Source organism: Myxocyprinus asiaticus, chromosome 29 (genome assembly GCF_019703515.2).
Source record: "Myxocyprinus asiaticus isolate MX2 ecotype Aquarium Trade chromosome 29, UBuf_Myxa_2, whole genome shotgun sequence".
Classification (NCBI taxonomy): domain Eukaryota; kingdom Metazoa; phylum Chordata; class Actinopteri; order Cypriniformes; family Catostomidae; genus Myxocyprinus; species Myxocyprinus asiaticus.
Genome location: NC_059372.1, coordinates 21,419,246 through 21,439,407, shown reverse-complemented (window position 1 = coordinate 21,439,407; position 20,162 = coordinate 21,419,246). Strand labels below are relative to the sequence as shown.

Here is a 20,162-nt window from a genome sequence, read left to right as displayed (position 1 = left end):
TGACTTTCTTTATTCTGCTGAACACAAATGAAGATTTTAAGAAGAATATCTCAGCTCTGTAGGTCCATTGCTGTAGGCAAGTGAATGGTGGCCAGAACTTTAAAGGCCCAAAAAGCACATAAAGGCAGCATAAAAGTAATCCATGAGACTTCAGTGTTTTAATCCATGTCTTCAGAAGCGATATGATGAGAAATGAGAAAAAGATCAATATTTAAGTACTTTTTTACTATAAATTTTCCTCCTTGCCCAGTAGGTGGCGATATGCACAAAGAATGTGAATCGCCAAAAACAAAAGAAGAACAATGTAAAAGTGAAAGTGGAGATTGATAGTAAAAAAGGACTTTTAACTTTTTATATTAAGGATATTTATCTGTTTCTCACCCACGCCTATCTTATTGCTTCTTAAGATACAGTATGTCTTTAACCACTGAGTTGTATGTATTACTTTTATGCTGCCTTTATATGCTTTTTGGACCTTCAAAGTTCTAGCCACCATTCACTTGCAATGAATGGACCTACAGAGCTAAATATCTTTGTTTGTGTTCAGCAGAAGAAAGAAAGTCATACACATCTGGGATGGCATGAGGGTGAGAAAAGAGAATTTAAATTTTTGAGTGGACTATTCCTTTAATTATCCTTGGGATACGATGAACAAGCTCCTCCTGAACTTGCGTTTGTAACTTCATCAGCTGAACAATCAACAATAAGTTACACAACAGTATAACCAGTTGTACTGAACTGTACATCTGTCCTTCACAGCCTTATTTTCATTATCGTTTCATTATAAATTGGCATCTGCCCTGACTAAGGTCTCTGTACAATCAGTGATTTAATATGGCAAATCTGATTGAACTAATTTACCACAATTTTGTCTGCTTATGAATATGGTTACAGTGTCTTTGGAAAACGTGTTATTGGATGTTAAGGAGCTCGGTAAGGGCATGGATCTGGTCAGAAGAGAGTGTAGTCTGCACGACCACGCCATACTCAAAGGCTTCCTGCAGACCAGTGATACACAACTGGACAAACTGCAGAAAGATGCCAAGACTTCTGAGGTGTCTTATCTATCCTTTAAAAAAGCAGTTTCAGGCAATTAAAAGGAAGCAGATTAACTGAATCTCTCACTGAATCTATTTCCAGGAGGCCTTCAACAATGTGGTGCTGTACTTTGGAGAGAGTCCTAAGACTACACCACCCTCTGTGTTTTTTCCAGTGTTTGTGCGCTTCATCAAAGCCTACAAGGTATGTGATGGTCTATAATTCATTACTGCATGTTATTCACAGAGTAGGTCTAGGCACTAGGCTTGGGATCAATGCCTTTTTCATGTATCAATAATCGGAAGATTTTCCCGATGTTTATCGATATATATCAGATATTCTCTTTACACAATAGTCTTTGTCTTTTCAAACATAACACAACTTTCTTAAAGTGTGAGTGGCAGGGTAAATTAAAGGGGGTCGCACACCAGATGCATCTAGCAGACGTCATGTCATGTTCTAAAATTTGAAACAATTATTTTCTATGAAGGTACGCTCACACCGCAGCTGCCACAGCTCACCATCTCTGGAGGCTGCTCGAAATTCTGCAGTGCCACGGAGCTCAATTCGCATAGTTTCCCATTAAATTTGACCCAATTCATTATCAGAGGACAAAGATTATTGACTCTAACCCTCACTGGATGACATGTTGTGTATATGTATCTTTCATATATCCAACACAATGTATTTTCAGTTACAAGTAAATCTTTTTGTGGTTTGACAGCTTGATCGAAAGACCCAATTAAGGCTAAATAAAGACAAATTGAATAATAAACGTCGGCATTTCTAATCGTTCAGTTACACCAGTTTCATACACTAACCTGCAAACACATCAACATCACTTTGTTCATTTTTGAAGAAGTACAAAACTTTTGTAACTTTGGACTGCCATCTGCTGCATCACATCGACGCATCTTGTGTGTGAGACCTGTGCCTTGTCCTACCCGCGAACGGCTTCTGTAAATGTTATATCACCCTCTTGTGGTCTCCCAACGCTATTACGCCAGACTAACTGAGAAGCCCAACTGATTGAATTGGAAAGCACGCAAATTAGGATTCTAATTTAAATGTCGGCTAATGTTAATATATCAATGTCGATAAAATAACATGCCAATCAATAATCGATATAGCAATATTTTATGACATCCCTACTAGGCACTAGTTGCACAGGATAGCAAAGAATTGTGAATCTTCATAATATGACTTGGAGAAAACATGTTTGTGGCTCTGTATAATCACTAATCTATAAACCTGAGAGTGGAAGATGAGTCTGTCCTGATTTCAAGTCATTTAGTACAGGAAGTAGCTGCCCATGTAATCTGCTATCTGGCATGTTTGGTAAACATGGTGTGGAGTAGCCAAGTGGTGGATGATATGGCATGCTAAGTGAAAGGTTTTAGGTGCAAACCCTGCAATCCATGAGTCATCAGTTATTTTGGTTCTGGAAGTTTTTTCCCCCCATTTATTTTCTCCATAGGGATTTCAAATTATTCTTCAATAAAGAGTTTTAAGCCATCAAACCAACCAGCTCTGAGATGAATCAGACATAAAATTTGACTTGAAGTAAAAATGTATTTGAAATATGTAATTGGATTAAAAATCATGGTACAATAAAAAACTATTGATTCAAAGTATGAAAACAATGTATTTTAAGTATATGGAAAAATATTCAGATAAATAAGTGTATTCAAATATGTAAATAGTTTGAGAGTGTTATGAGTCATTTGTGTGCACACTTAGAATGAGATGCCTTGTTTGCATCCTATGTCCAGTGTCATCTCTTACATCCTTCTTCTCTATTGGACTGTGAGCTCTTGGGTGGAGAAGTAGAACATGTTAGCAGAGAGTGAATAACAGGAAGGGGCACCTGGGCTGAGATTTAAGTGCAGCTGCTGTGTTTAGATTGAGTTTTGCCTCCACCGCCCCTAAACCGGACACACACACTTACACACACCTCTTCCTCACATTGTTCTAATGGTGGATTTATGAGTCTGCATGAGGAACCAAAAAACTCCAAGATCTGTGTGTGTGCATCTGTTGTCTATATTCACATCCCAATAGTCCTTCTCAGATTTTGCTGTGATTGTTTAGTTGTGAGGTCGTGACTTGTACATAGGCAGTGTCAGGGCCCGGATCACACCAACCTCTCTGCCGGCACTGTGTTGTTTTCTGCAGGAGGCCGTGGAGGAAAATGAACTGAGGAAGAAGCAGGAGGAAGCCATGAGAGAAAAACTACTAGCACAGGAGGCCAAACAGCACGACCCCAAGGTGCCATTCTCGCTGAAAATCACATCGTAGAGCAACACAAGCTGAATCTAAGACACTAGAAAATTTTGTGAAATATAACTGTTTTCATTTAATTTATCATCTAACTAAAATGTAATAAGTTTCACTTGTTCCAGCAGTGTGCTCAGTGCTCTTGAAATTACATTTTTTAAGTGTGCCCAAATCCCAACAATGTTAAAAAAAAAGACAGTAAAAACTGGCAGCTAGGGTTGCCTGAAATTCAATGTAAATACAGTAACAACATTTCATTTGGGATGGAATATCAGTTCATAGCTGATATAATTGTAATACACTAACCTTCTGGAGCTACTAAAATCTGATTTTTAACTTAAGATATAACGACAAGCATCATAATAATGCAGGTAGCAAAATAGAAGTCCACATGATGAATCAAAATAGACTTTTCCATGAAAAAGTTTAATAAACATATATAGTGTACAGCGTCAGACAAAACACCAACAGAGTAACAAACCTGACACTATTAACTAAACATAAACATAACATTAAACATAAAATGTAACATAAATTACTCTTTTGTACATAACTGATATCAAAAATAAGAATACATCTTTAAATATTTCAATAAAATGTAATCAGATATGATGCACCACACTGGGACCTCTTGTTCTGTACTTTTACAGTAAACTTCTCCTTCAATTCATACAAAATTGTGTCACTCACTCCTAACACTCCTGACCAAAAGCTATCAACAGAACTTTCATTTGACATATTGCAGTTCTGGTTATCTTCAATATTTGTTGCCGTTTTGGTGTAATATCTGTATTCCTCTGACTGCAGGTCCAGGCGCAGAAGAAGAGGCAGCAGCAGCACGAACTGATCGCAGAGCTTCGCCGCAAACAAGCCAAAGACCACCGGCCTGTATATGAGGGCAAAGATGGCACCATTGAAGACATCATCACAGGTGGGCCTGGCAGGACTGCAGGACCCATCAGCCATGGGTCTAGAATCACTGTAGTGGTCCACAGCTCTCCACAACAGCAGTGTACTCTGTGTTATGTTATACAACGGCCCTTGGAGTTCAAGCACCACACTTTTCAAGTGCACATCAGTTAAAATTGAGACATTGCAATTTGAACAAACCCTCAGGGATTTTATTTACTTATTTACTTACTTAGTTAATTATATCTCAAACTAACCAAGCACTTGTGGAACACTGTGTATAGAATGCGCTTAAAGAGACAGTTCACCAAAAAAAGAAAACTTTGTCATCCCTCATGTCGTTCCACCCATATGACTTTCTTCTGTGGAAGATGTTAGGTACAGTGGGAGCCTCCATTACCATTCACTTTCATTGCATCTTTTTTCAACATAATGAAAGTGAATGGTGACTGAGGCAAACATTCTGCCTAACATCTCCATTTAGTGTTTCATGAAACAGAAGGAAGGATGAAAATGAGTTGGATTTTCTTTATTGGGTAAACTATCCTTTTAAGTATGGATATATTGCAGATGCTGTGGGGGAATTACTGCGGGTTTATAAATCATTCACCCTTGTGTAGAGGGTCCAAAGGCTGAGAATGGTTACTTTTATACACCATCTGTACAGAAAACACATTCAAAAAGTCATTCTTTGTTACAAAGAGTCATTATCAATTATTTACAAAATGTTCTCAGTGCACCTGGCGACAAGAACATTTACATGTATTTATTTATTCATTCTTATATACCTTATTTTTTATTTTTTTTTTGGCTAACATGAGAGACTTTATGGTGCTGCAATGCCATACTGCAGCTGCAGGAAATGGCTCTTAAAAATTGTGCACAAGTAAAAAATACTTAAAGGAATATTCCGGGTTTAATACAAGTTAGCTGAGTCGACAGCATTTGTGGCATAATATTATATTACCACAAAAATTTATTTTGACTTGCCCCTCCTTTTATATATATATATATATATATATATAAAAGCAAAAATCTGGGTTCCAGTGGGCCAATCTGTTAACATTATGTTTCAAAAGTATAGTCACAGTACATAAACAATATACATGTTAACATGTTTTTAGTGTGATAAAATCATTTACTAACCTTTTCTGTGTAAAGTTATAGCCAATTGTACAACAGTGCCATGCGATGTAGTCAACAAACCCTAAAATGACTGTAAAAATGATGATTTAGCCTAAATAACTTTACAGCTCAAATAATACAAGAGTTTTAACTGAAGAATTAATGTATGTGCTTTTACAAAATTATAAGCTTGACGTTTCTGCCTTTAAACCCTCCAAAAGATTTTTTGGAGGAACGAGTCAAAACTATTTTTTGTGGTAATCAACCACAAAATGATACCACAAATGCTGTCGATTGAGCTTAACTTTTATTCGACCCGGAATATTCCTTTAATTATAAATTCTCTATATAAACATTTCATAAACAATGTTCCAGCATTATGAAGCCATATTGAAAGAATAAAGACTAGTGAATTACTTCCTCTCCTGTCACCCCAGTCACAAAGAAATCAGGATTTAATCTATATTAATGCTGTGTTTTAAGGAGTCTCAGTATAACGTATTCTTTCGCATTTTAGCCTTACTGTCTATCCAAGTTTATTGTGCTTAGGTTGATCATTAATTAATGAACTCTACATTTTGTCTTTACAATTGCAATTTCCTCCATCTGAGGTGTACCCAAGAAGGTTTTAAGATGTCTTGCATGCTTGGTAATACTAAAAGACCAAATATCCATCCAGATGGTGCCAACCAGTGACCAGTGAACTTCAATCAAATCATCAAATGTTTGTCTGAAATACAGTGGGGTCCAAAATCTGAGACCACACAGAAAATCTGGGATTTATTTTTTCATTTAAACTTGGAGACAGTCAAACTTTTAGGATTGTGAACACTTTAAAGGTGCTGTAAGTGATTTTTTTCTTGGAAAGGTATGCAAAAAATGTTCCTACTCCCTGAAAGATATCACTGAAATAAGTGTCATGAGATATCTCAACAGTCTCTGTGACAGCTCTAGACTCTGTAAACAGCAAATAAAAATATGTCGGCAGACCGCAGTCTCTGACGCTTTCTGCCTGTCAATCATTTTGCGCGTTCTCATAGTGTTGTCATTGCAGCTAATTATTGAGACTTACTGCCATATTCTGATTTATAATTTGTCAGTTGAGGGCACTATTTCGCTAATGTTGTGTTTAATAACCGTGGGAACATGCTTTGTGTCGGTTTCAACAGTATTGGTGCAGTGTTTTGGAAAGAGGGGGTGTGGCTTAATCAGTCTTCTGGAAGTTAGAACAGCTAAAATCGCTTACAGCACCTTTAATTAAAAAAAAAAAAAAAAACAAAAAAACAAAACAAAACATGACGTAAAATTTTTAATTACATTTTTTTTTTAAACACATTTTTTATATATTTTACATTTTAAGACACTATTTCTAGGTTACTAATCAAATGTAAGCAATTTGTGACCACATTAACTCATTCCTTGCATCCACTGAAGCACAAAAGATGCTCTTTGGAACATTCTCAGATCATGCTGGAATAATATAGATCATCAGGTTTTACATAAACGTGTGAAGTCCTTGACATCTTGAGTGCATGCTGTTTTTAGAACAAAAGGGAACATACCAAATACTAAGAAATTCTAACATTTATGTTAATTCTTAAATTCAAATTTCATTCAAATTATGCAGATTATTTCATTTGTAAAAAGAAAATAGCATTTCATTAGAAAAATGCAAAATAGAAACATTTTCATTAGTGGACTTTTGGACCCCATGTAGGTAAGAAATAAACTGATCATATGTTGACTGCCTGTTGCATAGGATTTCAGTTTGAATATCTTATACAAAAAGCCAAGAAGTTACAAGTGCAAAAAGAGTTTCTCTTTTAGGAACATAAGCTTGTCCTTAACCTCAGATGTAACGTTTTCTCTCTTTGACCTGCTTCCCTCCCTCCCTCAGTGCTGAAGAGTGTGCCCTTCACAGCCCGCACCGCCAAACGGGGCTCACGCTTCTTCTGCGATACCAACCTCTTCGACGAGTCCATCTGCTAGCCCCCCAAAACCCCCCAAAATACTACCCCTAATGCCGCAGGTTGTCCCATTCTCTTACTTATCCCAAACGTGCATGCATGCAACACTCGCATGACCCACTGTTTCTCTGGTTACCCGGCATCCTTTACTAACCTTAGCACGATGGGATAGTGGGAAACGGCATCTATGGCTGTTCATAGATCTGACAAATCTTTCTAAAGGGAATATGACAAATGGAATGAAAGTGCATTCAGATATTTGTCTGAAATGTTTACTTAAAGTTATTCCTTGGATTCATTAATGAGCTATACAAAAACAACTTTCTATTGCACTACGTCGCCTCATTCTTAAAGTTAAACTGTGAAGACTTTGTGTTCTTAGTTGGGCCTTTCTATTCACATTTGTCATATTGTCCAGAGAGATTCGGTGTTATATTTCACTTGGTTTGTCATCTGCTAACTCTCATCTTTTGTCCCATAATTGTTTGTTTTACCTTTCTAGCAGAACAGGGGATTAATCTGAGTATATTTGAGCACAGAATAAACAGAGGGTAAGAAAGGCATCATGGAGCTTCGTATCGCTTTGCTCCTGTCTGCCTTTTTACCGTCAGTTGCTTTAGCAGTGCTATATTTTGTGCAACGCTGCAATGCTGAAGCTCGTGTAGCCATATGTGTACAGTTTTGTACTCATTACTTCGAAAGTTAAATTAAATGTGAATTTTGCTTTTTGCATTGCTAAGCATTTCCTTTTTATAAAACTTTGTAAATATATGATTGATATATTACATTTTTTATACTGAAGCATAGAAAAACATGCCACCTGATGGTGGTGAAAGAATGTTTATTGATCGCATTATTTAAATGTTACCACAGACCTAACTTTTTTATATGATTATTATTTTTATTATTTTAGTAAGTCTTTTGGAAAGGAAAACAGTTCAGGAATGAAACCTCTATTTTCTTGTAATCAGTCTTTGCTGCATCAAAAGCTTTGTTTGTCTGCTGTATCTTGGTGCTGCGCTGTCTTGCTAATGTGTATACATCCTCTGCTATATGGTCATTCTTTATCACAAGCATGCAAATCTATGTTGTGTTCAGCAAGGTCTACATGTAATGGTACATTGTTGGAGAACTCAATGTATTTTTTCTGATTGTAACATGCAGCTTCAAAGACTTTCAAGACCTTGCTGAACACTGTCCGTTCAAACATATGGAAATTATTTTTTATTTTATTTAGAATGTTGAATGGTCTTCATGTTTTTTGTCTTTAAGTGATCGTGTTTGTCGCTGTTAGTGGTTTTACAGTGTATTTTTGTAAGAGCAGAGCCATTGAAAGGATTCGTGGCCTTAATAGTACCTGAAGTTTGTACTGGAAGCAGTTACTGAGATTGATATTCAATTAATAGTTTTTAGACTTTTTCAAAAAAAAAAATTCTACTTATTTTATGTAAAGGGATCGTACATAATTATTTTTTTTTTTAAACATTCACTCTTGTTGTTTCAAACCCAAATTATTTTTTTCTTCCGTGAAACACAAAAGGAGATAATTAGTGCATTTGCAGAATGTGCAAGCTGCTCTTTTCTATACAACTAAATGGACAGTGACCAGTGGCTTTCAAACAGAACTCATACGATATGTTACAAATCTTCTAAAACCATACTAGGACTGGGTATTGATACATATTTCCTGATTCAATTCCAATTCATAAGCTCTCGATTTGATTGGATTCCGATTTCGATTAGATATCTATTCATATGGGTATATTTCCAATATAATGTCCATTTTGCTTACATATGAAAGAAATTCTCAGTTAATGCAGTTAATTATACAGGGCACCGTCTAACTAGGTACATTATGAAAATATTATAATAATTTTACACATGTTATTTTAGCATACGTTTTTTTTTTTTTTTTTGGTCACAGATTTTAGCATCATATAAAATGAACAAATCCACATATTCCATCAATGACTATGATGTCTTGAATTTTTATTTTATATATATATATATATATATATATATATATTTTTTTTTAATATATAAATACATTTATACATATATATATATATATATATATATATATATATATACACATTTATACATATATATATATATATATATATATATATATACATTTATACATACATATATATATACATTTATATATATATATATATATATATACACTATATTGCCAAAAGTATTCGCTCACCCATCCAAATAATTGAATTCAGGTGTTCCAATCACTTCCATGGCCACAGGTGTATAAAATGAAGCACCTAGGCATGCAGACTGCTTCTACAAACATTTGTGAAAGAATGGGCCGCTCTCAGGAGCTCAGTGAATTCCAGCGTGGTACTGTGATAGGATGCCACCTGTGCAACAAGTCCAGTCGTGAAATTTCCTCGCTACTAAATATACCACAGTCAACTGTCAGTGGTATTATAACAAAGTGGAAGCGATTGGGAATGACAGCAACTCAGCCACGAAGTGGTAGGCCACGTAAAATGACAGAGTGGGGTCAGCGGATGCTGAGGCGCATAGTGCGCAGAGGTCGCCAACTTTCTGCAGAGTCAATCGCTACAGACCTCCAAAGTTCATGTGGCCTTCAAATTAGCTCAAGAACAGTGCGTAGAGAGCTTCATGGAATGGGTTTCCATGGCCGAGCAGCTGCATCCAAGCCATACATCACCAAGTGCAATGCAAAGCGTCGGATGCAGTGGTATAAAGCACGCCGCCACTGGACTCTAGAGCAGTGGAGACGCGTTCTCTGGAGTGACGAATCACGCTTCTCTATCTGGCAATCTGATGGACCAGTCTGGGTTTGGCGGTTGCCAGGAGAACGGTACTTGTCTGACTGCATTGTGCCAACTGTGAAGTTTGGTGGAGGGGGATTATGGTGTGGGGTTGTTTTTCAGGAGCTGGGCTTGGCCCCTTAGTTCCAGTGAAAGGAACTCTGAATGCTTCAGCATACCAAGAGATTTTGGACAATTCCATGCTCCCAACTTTGTGGGAACAGTTTGGGGATGGCCCCTTCCTGTTCCAACATGACTGCGCACCAGTGCACAAAGTAAGGTCCATAAAGACATGGATGAGCAAGTTTAGTGTGGAAGAACTTGACTGGCCTGCACAGAGTCCTGACCTCAACCCGATAGAGCACCTTTGGGATGAATTAGAGCGAAGACTGCGAGCCAGGCCTTCTCGTCCAACATCAGTGTCTGACCTCACAAATGCGCTTCTGGAAGAATGGTCAAAAATTCCCATAAACACACTCCTAAACCTTGTGAAAAGCCTTCCCAGAAGAGTTGAAGCTGTTATAGCTGCAAAGGGTGGGCCGACATCATATTAAACCCTATGGATTAAGAATGGGATGTCACTTAATTTCATATGCGTCTAAAGGCAGATGAGCGAATACTTTTGGCAATATAGTGTATATATATATATATACACAGTATCTCACAGAAGTGAGTACACCCCTCAAATTTTAGTAAATATTTTATTATATCTTTTCATGTGACAACACTGAAGAAATGACACTTTGCTACAATGTAAAGTAGTGAGTGTACAGCTTGTATAACAGTGTAAATTTGCTGTCCCCTCAAAATAACTCAACACACAGCTAATTAATGTCTAAACCGCTGGCAACAAAAGTGAGTACACCCCTAAGTGAAAATGTCCAAATTGGGCCCTAAGTGTCAATATTTTGTGTGGCCACCATTATTTTCCAGCACTGCCTTAACCCTCTTGGGCATGGAGTTCACCAGAGCTTCACAGGTTGCCACTGGAGTCCTCTTCCACTCCTCCATGATGACATCACGGAGCTGGTGGATGTTAGAGACCTTGCGCTCCTCCACTTTGCGTTTGAGGATGCCCCACAGATGCTCAATAGGGTTTAGGTCTGGGGACATGCTTGGCCAGTCCATCACCTTTACCCTCAGCTTCTTTAGCAAGGCAGTTGTCGTCTTGGAGGTGTGTTTGGGGTCGTTATCATGTTGGAATACTGCCCTGCGACCCAGTCTCTGAAGGGAGGGGATCATGCTCTGCTTCAGTATGTCACAGTACATGTTGGCATTCATGGTTCCCTTAATGAACTGAAGCTCCCCAGTGCCGGCAGCACTCATGCAGCCCCAGACCATGACACTCCCACCACCATGCTTGACTGTGGGCAAGACACACTTGTCTTTGTGCTCCTCACTTGGTTGCCGCCACACACGCTTGACACCATCTGAACCAAATAAGTGTATCTTGGTCTCATCAGACCATAGGACATGGTTCCAGTAATCCATGTCCTTAGTCTGCTTGTCTTCAGCAAATTGTTTGCGGGCTTTCTTGTGCATCATCTTTAGAAGAGGCTTCCTTCTGGGACGACAGCCATGCAGACCAATTTGATGCAGTGTGCGGCGTATGGTCTGAGCACTGACAGGCTGACCCCCCACCCCTTCAACCTCTGCAGCAATGCTGGCAGCACTCATACGTCTATTTCCCAAAGACAACCTCTGGATATGACGCTGAGCACGTGTACTCAACTTCTTTGGTCGACCATGGCGAGGCCTGTTCTGAGTGGAACCTGTCCTGTTAAACCGCTGTATGGTCTTGGCCACCGTGCTGCAGCTCGGTTTCAGGGACTTGGCAATCTTCTTATAGCCTAGGCCATTTTTATGTAGAGCAACAATTCTTTTTTTCAGATCCTCAGAGAGTTCTTTGCCATGAGGTGCCATGTTGAACTTCCAGTGACCAGTATGAGAGAGTGAGAGCGTTAACACCTAATTTAACACACCTGCTCCCCATTCACACCTGAGACCTTGTAACACTAACGAATCACATGACACCGGGGAGGGAAAATGGCTAATTGTGACCAATTTGGACATTTTCACTTAGGGGTGTACTCACTTTTGTTGCCAGCGGTTTAGACATTAATTAGCTGTGTGTTGAGTTATTTTGAGGGGACAGCAAATTTACACTGTTATACAAGCTGTACACTCACTACTTTACATTGTAGCAAAGTGTCATTTCTTCAGTGTTGTCACATGAAAAGATATAATAAAATATTTACTAAAATGTGAGGGGTGTACTCACTTCTGTGAGATACTGTATGTATGTATATATATATATATATATATATAAATGTATATCAGTTACTTTTATTGTTTACATGCCTAATTTGTACTATTTACAAGTATTTACACTGATTTGTAGGACAAGCGCTAAAAAATGGTACTATCTCTTTAAGAATGCCAGCAGTTCAGTAAAGAGCATCTCCGTGTTTAAGCGCACAGTAGCGTGAGAGTAGTCGAATGGAACAGAAAGGATATTAAAATAGACATTATTCAATAACGAATGGATTGCATGGATCTTGTCTTTGGACACATTACAAAGAACAAATCAAACCAAACTTTTACTCTCAACATGCAGTGAAAGGATATTGTTGCTGAACTTTTTCGCCACTATACTAAAATACTGGTGAGTGAAATCTAAAAATTGTTTCAGTTGCAGTGAGAAATTTGGATGCATATGTGAGTGATTTACTTCCATTTTAGAGAGTTGCGCATAGAGTAAAAGATTGATTTTGGGATTCAAGAATCGATATCGAGATGCATCAGAAAATCTATATTTGTACCCAGTCCAAAAACATACAATAGCTTTGTGAGAGGAAAAGACCAAAATTTAAGCTGTTATTCACTGAACATTTTTCCCTCTGCTGTAGCTTGAATGTTACTTGCACACATTCAAACTCAAGGCCAAAGTATACTTCATGTTTCCACGTTGCAGATCGCTCCACACACAGTATGCGTGATCTAAATTTCGTTATAATACAGTCCGCGCGGCCTGACCACGCGCCGGCCAGATTTTCTTGCCTTGCAGATGTGGTTATGGTCTGTGCACATCGTCGGTGCATGTACCGGCCATTGAAGAAGTTGTAGTGGGCATGCGTCAAACATGTTCGTATACGCTCACGGTCAGAAGAGTATACTTACAAAGGCAACACGGTCGACCAGGCGCAAGCCGATCCGGAACACACAAAAACAAAGTATACCTGGGCCTTCACTGTGTCACAATACGCAAGAAACAATGACATCAAGCATGTCAAACATCACTGGTTTACGCCACTGATTTTGACATACCAGGTTTAAAAACTTTCATGGTGCTTTTTTGTCCTTTTTGGAGCTTGACAGCCACTGGTCACTGTTTACGTTCGTTGTAAGGAAAAGAACAGCTTGGACATTATGCAAAATATCTCCTTTTCCACATGAGAAAGAGAATCTTAAGGGTTTTGAATGGCACAAGGATGAAATATTTATTTTTGGGTGAATTATCCCTTAAGATCTGTTGAAGTTCTCTTAAGACACTTCCTGCTACCTTTTTATAGACAATTATTGCATTCAGCTCAAAAGCTGATTATGATCCCTGTTAACCTGAGTGTTCCCTGATCTAACTCTCTCCCTTCCACACTCATAGATCTCCGAAGCCAGCCCTTCCTGCGAGCTGACGCGGTGATCCGGAATGGGTGGAAGCGACCCTAAAGACCCCTCACACACTCACCCTCTGCTACCCTCCCCCCCTGCTTTCTTCTGAAATGGCATCCTCCTACAATTCACAGTGACTGAGGGAAGTGCAGGACCAAACCAATGCCTTTCATTTTAAGGGGTGGAAAAGTTATTTATTTATGGAAATCCTTTTTGGATTCTGCACTGGAGGCTCTGTCAACAAAGTCAAAAAACAGACATCAGGGCTACCACACTGTCCTCATGAACACATGCAAACATATCCGGAGTAGCATCACTAGAAGCTTGTGTTGGCACAGGAGTGCTCCCCTGTGCAAAGTTGTGGATTGAGTAGCAAAGAAAAGAGAAAACAGACAGCAGTGAGACTGGTCTGCTTTTCAAAAGGATTTCACTCCCATTAACATGGATTTCCTCATATTGTGCAATCTAAGCATGACTTTCTGACAGTGGGATCGAGCAGTGAGGTCAGACTGATGCTGACTTCCTGTCCAGAGCCCATTTGTACAGCGCTTTATAAACTATGAACTCAGAATGTTTGTTAAAGGGATACTTCACCCAAATATGAAATTACTGGGATCATTTACTAACCCTAATGTTGTTCCAAACCAGTATGACTTTATTTCTTATATATAACACAAAAGGAGGCAGAATGTTTGCCTCAGTCACCATTCACTTTCATTGTAAGGGGAAAAAAGATGCAATGAAAGTGAATGGTGACTGAGACATCTTCCATTTCCAAGGAAATCATATGGGTTTGGAACAACATAAGGGTAAATAAATGACAGAAAGTTAATTTTTGGGTGAACTATCCCTTTAATCTCTTTCAACAACCTGGAACATGTTAGTTTGTCTCCAGTATTTTAACCTAGACAAGTACTATGGTTACAAAGAAGTGCCTTTCTATTGAGTCAGTATTATTTCTTATAGCCAATCATGATGTATCTAAGTTTATATCTTTTTGTTAATCCAAATGTTGTAACATTTCTGTTACTTAATGTAAATATAATATGTAATTATCCAAAAAAAAATGCATTGTAGCTTTAATGAAACGGCCTGAATAAGGGCCGTTTTACTGACCATTTTAATGGCTTTGCATCGATGGTGCCTCTGTCCTCACCCGGCCCTTTAAATGGACTGGACTTGTTGAACTGCTAGCATATGTATGACATGCATATGTACCTGAGAAAAGTGTACATAATGTAGTTCATGCCATTCCGTGAAACTTTTCCTAGCACAACAGTATTTCCGTTCTCTTACCCAGCAGACTGAATACACAGATTTTTATGTATATAAATGCATTTGGTTGTTGGAACACTCCAGAATTGTAAAGATGACAGAACTGAATCTTTTGGGTGAGCAATTTGTATGTTAGTTCAGCAAAAACAATTTCCCAAAACAGTAATGTAATGAAGGAAAACCATTATTTGTAGGAAAGACCCCATTAGGTTTAGACCAACAATATCTGTTCTTTATATTTTAAAATGTTTTATGAGGGTAGAGAAGAATTTGATTATGGAAAAACAATATAATGAAACAATATAATGTTATTCCCTCTGCACTAGCATTGCATACACAGCAATTCCATATGATTGTCTTAAGTGGGCCTTTATAAAAGGGACATATTACAGTGTGACACTGCAAATTAACTAAAGCTCAAGAGAAGTGCTCAAATACAACACTAATAATGTTAATCTTTTAGATTTTGTATCTTCATTTCTTATTTAATTAAAAAGATAGTTCACCCAAAAATGAAAATTCTCATCATTTACTCACCCTCATGCCATTCTAGATGTGTATGACTTTCTTTCTTCTGCAGAACACAAACGAAGATTTTTTGGTCCATAGTGAATGGTGCCAAAACTTTGAAGGTCCAAAAAGCACATAAAGGAAGCATAAAAGTAATCCATAAGACTCCAGTTGTTAAATCCATCTCTTCAGAAGCGCTGTTATTAGTGTGGGTGAGAAACAGATCAATATTTATGTAATTTTCTTTTTACTATAAATCTCCAGTTTAACTTTATTTTGTTTTTGGTGACTTGCATTCTTCATTCATATCGCCACCTACTGGGCAGGGAAGATAATTTATAGTAATAAAGTACTTAAATATTGATCTGTTTCTCACCCACACCTATCATATCACTTCTGAAGACTTTGATTAAACCACTGGAGTCACATGGATTAATTTTATGCTGCATTTATGTCCTTTTTGGAGATTTAAAGTTCTGGCCACCATTCACTTGCATTGTATGGACCTACAGAGCAGAAATATTCTTCTAAAAATCTTTGTGTTCAGCAGAAGAAAGTCATACACATCTGTGATGGCATGAGGTGAGCAAATGATGAGAAAATTTACATTTTTGGGTGAACTATCCCTTTAATGATTTCTTTCTGAACATGTTTCATATTGTTAGCCCACAGAATAAATTAAATTAAGCCATTTGGGAGGAAAAGCACACAAAAAAAAGATGAATGTACCAAAATGTGGATGTTATTTAGTTGGTATGGACCAATTAATGCAGCAGTTACCTGGGTATTCAATAAATGTGGACATGTCATAATTTTGTAGATCTTGGTAAATAAAAATATTTGAGACTCACATTTGACTTCACCACAAAATGTCGATATATTGGCACATTTCAGTTTAAATAATGTACATTTCTTTTCTGTATATTAATAGCCATAGTATTGTGTATTTTGTTTTTAATAAATACAATACAAGCTTAATTTACAAAATGAATGAAATCAATATTATTTTTATTAGTGACACTTTAAGGCCTTTAAAGGAAGACCTGAATCTGACTTGCCAAACAACTGTGATCTGTAACCTTTGACCAATGGTCTAATGTGGGGGAAACAAAATAAAAAACTTACCACTTGCACCATTTGCCAAGCTACAGTAGAGCACCAACCCAGAAACCACTTCTATTTTTTCTGTACACATTTTTATTTCTCAATATATCTGCTATTTTTTTGTAATTGATAAAGTTCTCCATCAGGAAATGAAAACATTACTCTGTCTCTCCAAAAGAAGGGCTGAGCCACCATGCATTTCTACTATAAAAGCAGTTTAATTATTTTGTGTGTGTGTGTATATATATATATATATATATATATATATATATATATATATATATATATATATATATATATATATATATATATAAATTAAACAAAATAACCAACAAAACTACAGAAATGGTTGAAGGGTTGTGTGAAACTATTCGTCCATGAAAGTAAAAAATAAAAAAAATAAAAAAGCACTATGTGCCAAGCTAAATTACATTTGATCATAAACAAAGCAGACACTTTATGCTTATGTTTAGTCCAGACACTCAGTAAATACTGTTAATATGTATCTGTTGAGCTGCAACGAGTCTTTTTGCTGTTGTTGGATCCATGCATTAGCCTATAGCACACCAGCCTAAGATGGGTTACCTCCATTAGAAGCAGTGGAGGCTCAGCAGCATCAGGGCTGGCTGAGTCTCTCTACAGGTCAGGCAGATGAGAAAGTGATAAAATAGCAGCAAGGCAGTGAGTTACAACTGGATCCACATGAACCTCACAGGAATGCACTTACATTTAGCATAAAAGTCCATAGGACACAAAACTATTCAAACTAAAAGTGACATACAGCTCCCACTGAAGTGGTATGGAACAGTTCTCTTGAAGCCACACTGACTGAAGGCAGACGCAAACTCTGCATTTGTCTGGTTGTTTCCGGCCTACTGGAAGACAAGCGTCTCGCTCCTTTGGACGTACTGCTCGCTGACACCTGATTGCTTACATACACACCAAGGCCACTGTTAACACACCCTCAAATTGGCCATCTGTTTCAATTCATTCCATCGTTCATTAAATCCATTATGACATCATAGTGCCGCATTTTGCATTTTTTCATCCGTTAAAAAACAAAAGCTAAAAAAAGACAGCTATATACTGCTATTTGTACGGGTGTCTGCTTATATTCCTGGGTATATACGTCAAGACACTTTTTGTTAATTATATATGTAAATATATATAAAATCAATCTGTGCAAGGAGTAAGACAATCATCGTAAGTGTTGTTCTCTGAGATAACAGTATAGAAATAAAAGCGATGCTGACTCGTCCGTGTCTTGCGCATCATAACACACATACACAAGCATACTATACACACATACACACCTCCTGCGCATATTCTTTCTCAGCCATATAAAATCGGACACAATCTGAGTCAGCATCAGTATCATTCAGTCTGCCATTCTCCCCTCCCTTATTATTTAATTAGCAACACTTGGCAATTTTGCTATTCCCAAAAGAAACATTGATCTCTAAACAATTCGTAGAAAAATAAACGTAAAATCAAACAGAAGTTTTCTCATTTTGTTGCTGGCATCTGGTATAGCACAGAGGTAGTGGCTACATGGAGGGGAGGGGTGAGGAACTAAGCAAAAGTTTAAAGAAAAGAAAAAGATATATGTATAGAAAATGCATTCTTTCATTGACCAGAAGGATTTCTCGAAGAATAAAATATAATACTGCAATCACATACAAAAGTTGTCCTTCATGTTTTTCTTTTCTTTTACATTTTGTACAGTGTTGTTGCTCTCTTGTTGCTTTTCCTCTGATGTGTAAAGGCATAAAGGTCTGCGTTCGTGTGGGTAGGCGTACAGCTGTGGCTTCAGGCAGCTCTACGCCAGTGGATCTCCCATGTCCTCATCCCCTGCAGACAGCAGCTCCTTCTTCTCATCTGTGCTGGCCAGAGAGTTACGGCTGTTATGAGCGCCCATGTAGAGTGTGGCGTACACCGGGTTGGTGAAGTTTGTGGGCTGTGGGGGAAAAAAAAACAGGGTGAGGAGACATGAAGTCACAAGGGTTATACAACAATTAGACGGGAAGTTTGCAGTATATTTACTGCTGCAAGACCCTGTTTACACCTAGTAGTAATGTCTCAGGTGAGCCAATCACAAATGACCAATGGTAAATTCATGCAATAATTACAAGCTGTGCGTTACAATGACTTTACCACGGTAAGAGGTGTTCTTATGTACAACGGGAAGTGGAGTGCCTTATCCTTGTGCGACCCCTTGTTCACATGCGTGGACGTTGTATTTTGGCTCCGCTATACAGAACGCATAATTTAAATACATTTTAACCGACTGATCTCAGTTCATGTGACAAAAAACAGTGGAGTTTGTCTTTGGGAGAAATGGCAACAAAACTACATCTGGTAAGAAACCTAATTACGTTTTTACATTGAACCTGTTTGATTTGATTAGAGTCTCTAGATAAATTTGAGTGATCTGTCGAAAAACAGCATGCTGCTAAACACAATGTACACTATTGTCTACTTAAGCGCATCTTTTCCTTAGAAATCCTGTATTTACTGTGCATTTTCGCATTGAAAATCAATGGGTTCATCCAAAAGCTGAAAAATATTGCTTATATGGAGTTAGTATGAAAATAAGGTGCATTTCAAACTGTTTACAACACTGGAGGTCAAGTCATTCAATAAATAGGAAGCAAGGGAGCATCCTTTAGCTCTCTATGCAGCTAAGTGCATTCAATCCAAACTTCCCATCATAAGTTCAGTTTCAGGCTGCAGAATGATGTTTAGACCACTCATCATGTTTGGCAGATATGGGACAATGGTAATCAGTACATAGATTCAGAATGTATAATTTACAATTTTATTTTAACATGGTTGGCAGTGATTGGATGATGCTGGCCATTACTTTAAATAAGTATTAATTATGCTAATGATGTTCATCTGATGTGATGTCTGTAACGTATGAAAACATGAATAACCCACAAACTTAATATATTTGATGAAAACAATCTGACTTTATATAGGTTGGTATTATTTAAAATTTCACAACTTGGTCCCGCTGTCCACATATGTGGACATAATTTATAAGGAAAACTATTTGCCCTAGAAATTGTATTTTATTTTTTGCATGATTATTTGGTGCTACTAGTTACAAATCAAAAAGGGAAATGGAAAATGCACACAGCAGTCACACTCTGGTTTCAGGAGGTCAAACCAAAACTTAACAGAACACCCTTGGAATTGGGACTAATGTTAATACTGGCAATGAAAGTAATTTTAGGGTATCACCTTATCTGGATCCAGATTGAAGTCGGAGTCTAGCAGCTCCCCTGCATCATCGTCAGGCTCCCCTTCGTAAATCTTGTATGCCGGGTTCCCGATCTCAACATTCATGGCTCCGTTGGTCATCCTCTGGTGCTGGAATCCTTTAGCACTGTGGACACAAACACCAGTGCGCAATTACATCTTTATTCAAGCTTCTTTCAACATGCCTACGCAGGCTGAGCCAAGCACAAGAATTTACAGTACACTTGCA

At 37.8% G+C, this 20,162-nt stretch overlaps 2 protein-coding genes across 7 annotated transcripts in view; one reads left to right on the top strand and one right to left on the bottom strand.

Annotated features, from left to right (window-relative positions):
• Window positions 1-16,954, top strand: part of LOC127419598 (formin-like protein 3) — an 87,086-nt gene extending 70,132 nt beyond the window's left edge. For 2 of the 6 annotated variants that reach the window (XM_051661120.1, XM_051661116.1), the window contains 6 exons: window positions 895-1,055; window positions 1,141-1,242; window positions 3,214-3,306; window positions 4,123-4,246; window positions 7,247-7,378; window positions 13,773-16,954. In XM_051661120.1, the coding sequence (XP_051517080.1) occupies window positions 895-1,055; window positions 1,141-1,242; window positions 3,214-3,306; window positions 4,123-4,246; window positions 7,247-7,338 (572 nt within the window). In that variant the 3' untranslated portion in view covers window positions 7,339-7,378; window positions 13,773-16,954. Of the gene's footprint in view, window positions 1-894; window positions 1,056-1,140; window positions 1,243-3,213; window positions 3,307-4,122; window positions 4,247-7,246; window positions 7,379-7,818; window positions 7,868-13,772 lie in introns of all 6 variants that reach the window. The other 4 variants (XR_007893701.1, XM_051661117.1, XM_051661118.1 and 1 more) reach the window with 4 other exon arrangements.
• LOC127419590 (low-density lipoprotein receptor-related protein 1-like) overlaps window positions 16,941-20,162 on the bottom strand; it is a 220,280-nt gene continuing 217,058 nt past the window's right edge. The window contains exons 88-89 of the mRNA XM_051661097.1: window positions 19,916-20,060; window positions 16,941-18,626 (exon numbers count right to left, since the gene is read on the bottom strand). Coding sequence (XP_051517057.1) covers window positions 18,489-18,626; window positions 19,916-20,060 — 283 coding nt within the window. The 3' untranslated portion in view covers window positions 16,941-18,488. The remainder of the gene's footprint in view (window positions 18,627-19,915; window positions 20,061-20,162) is intronic.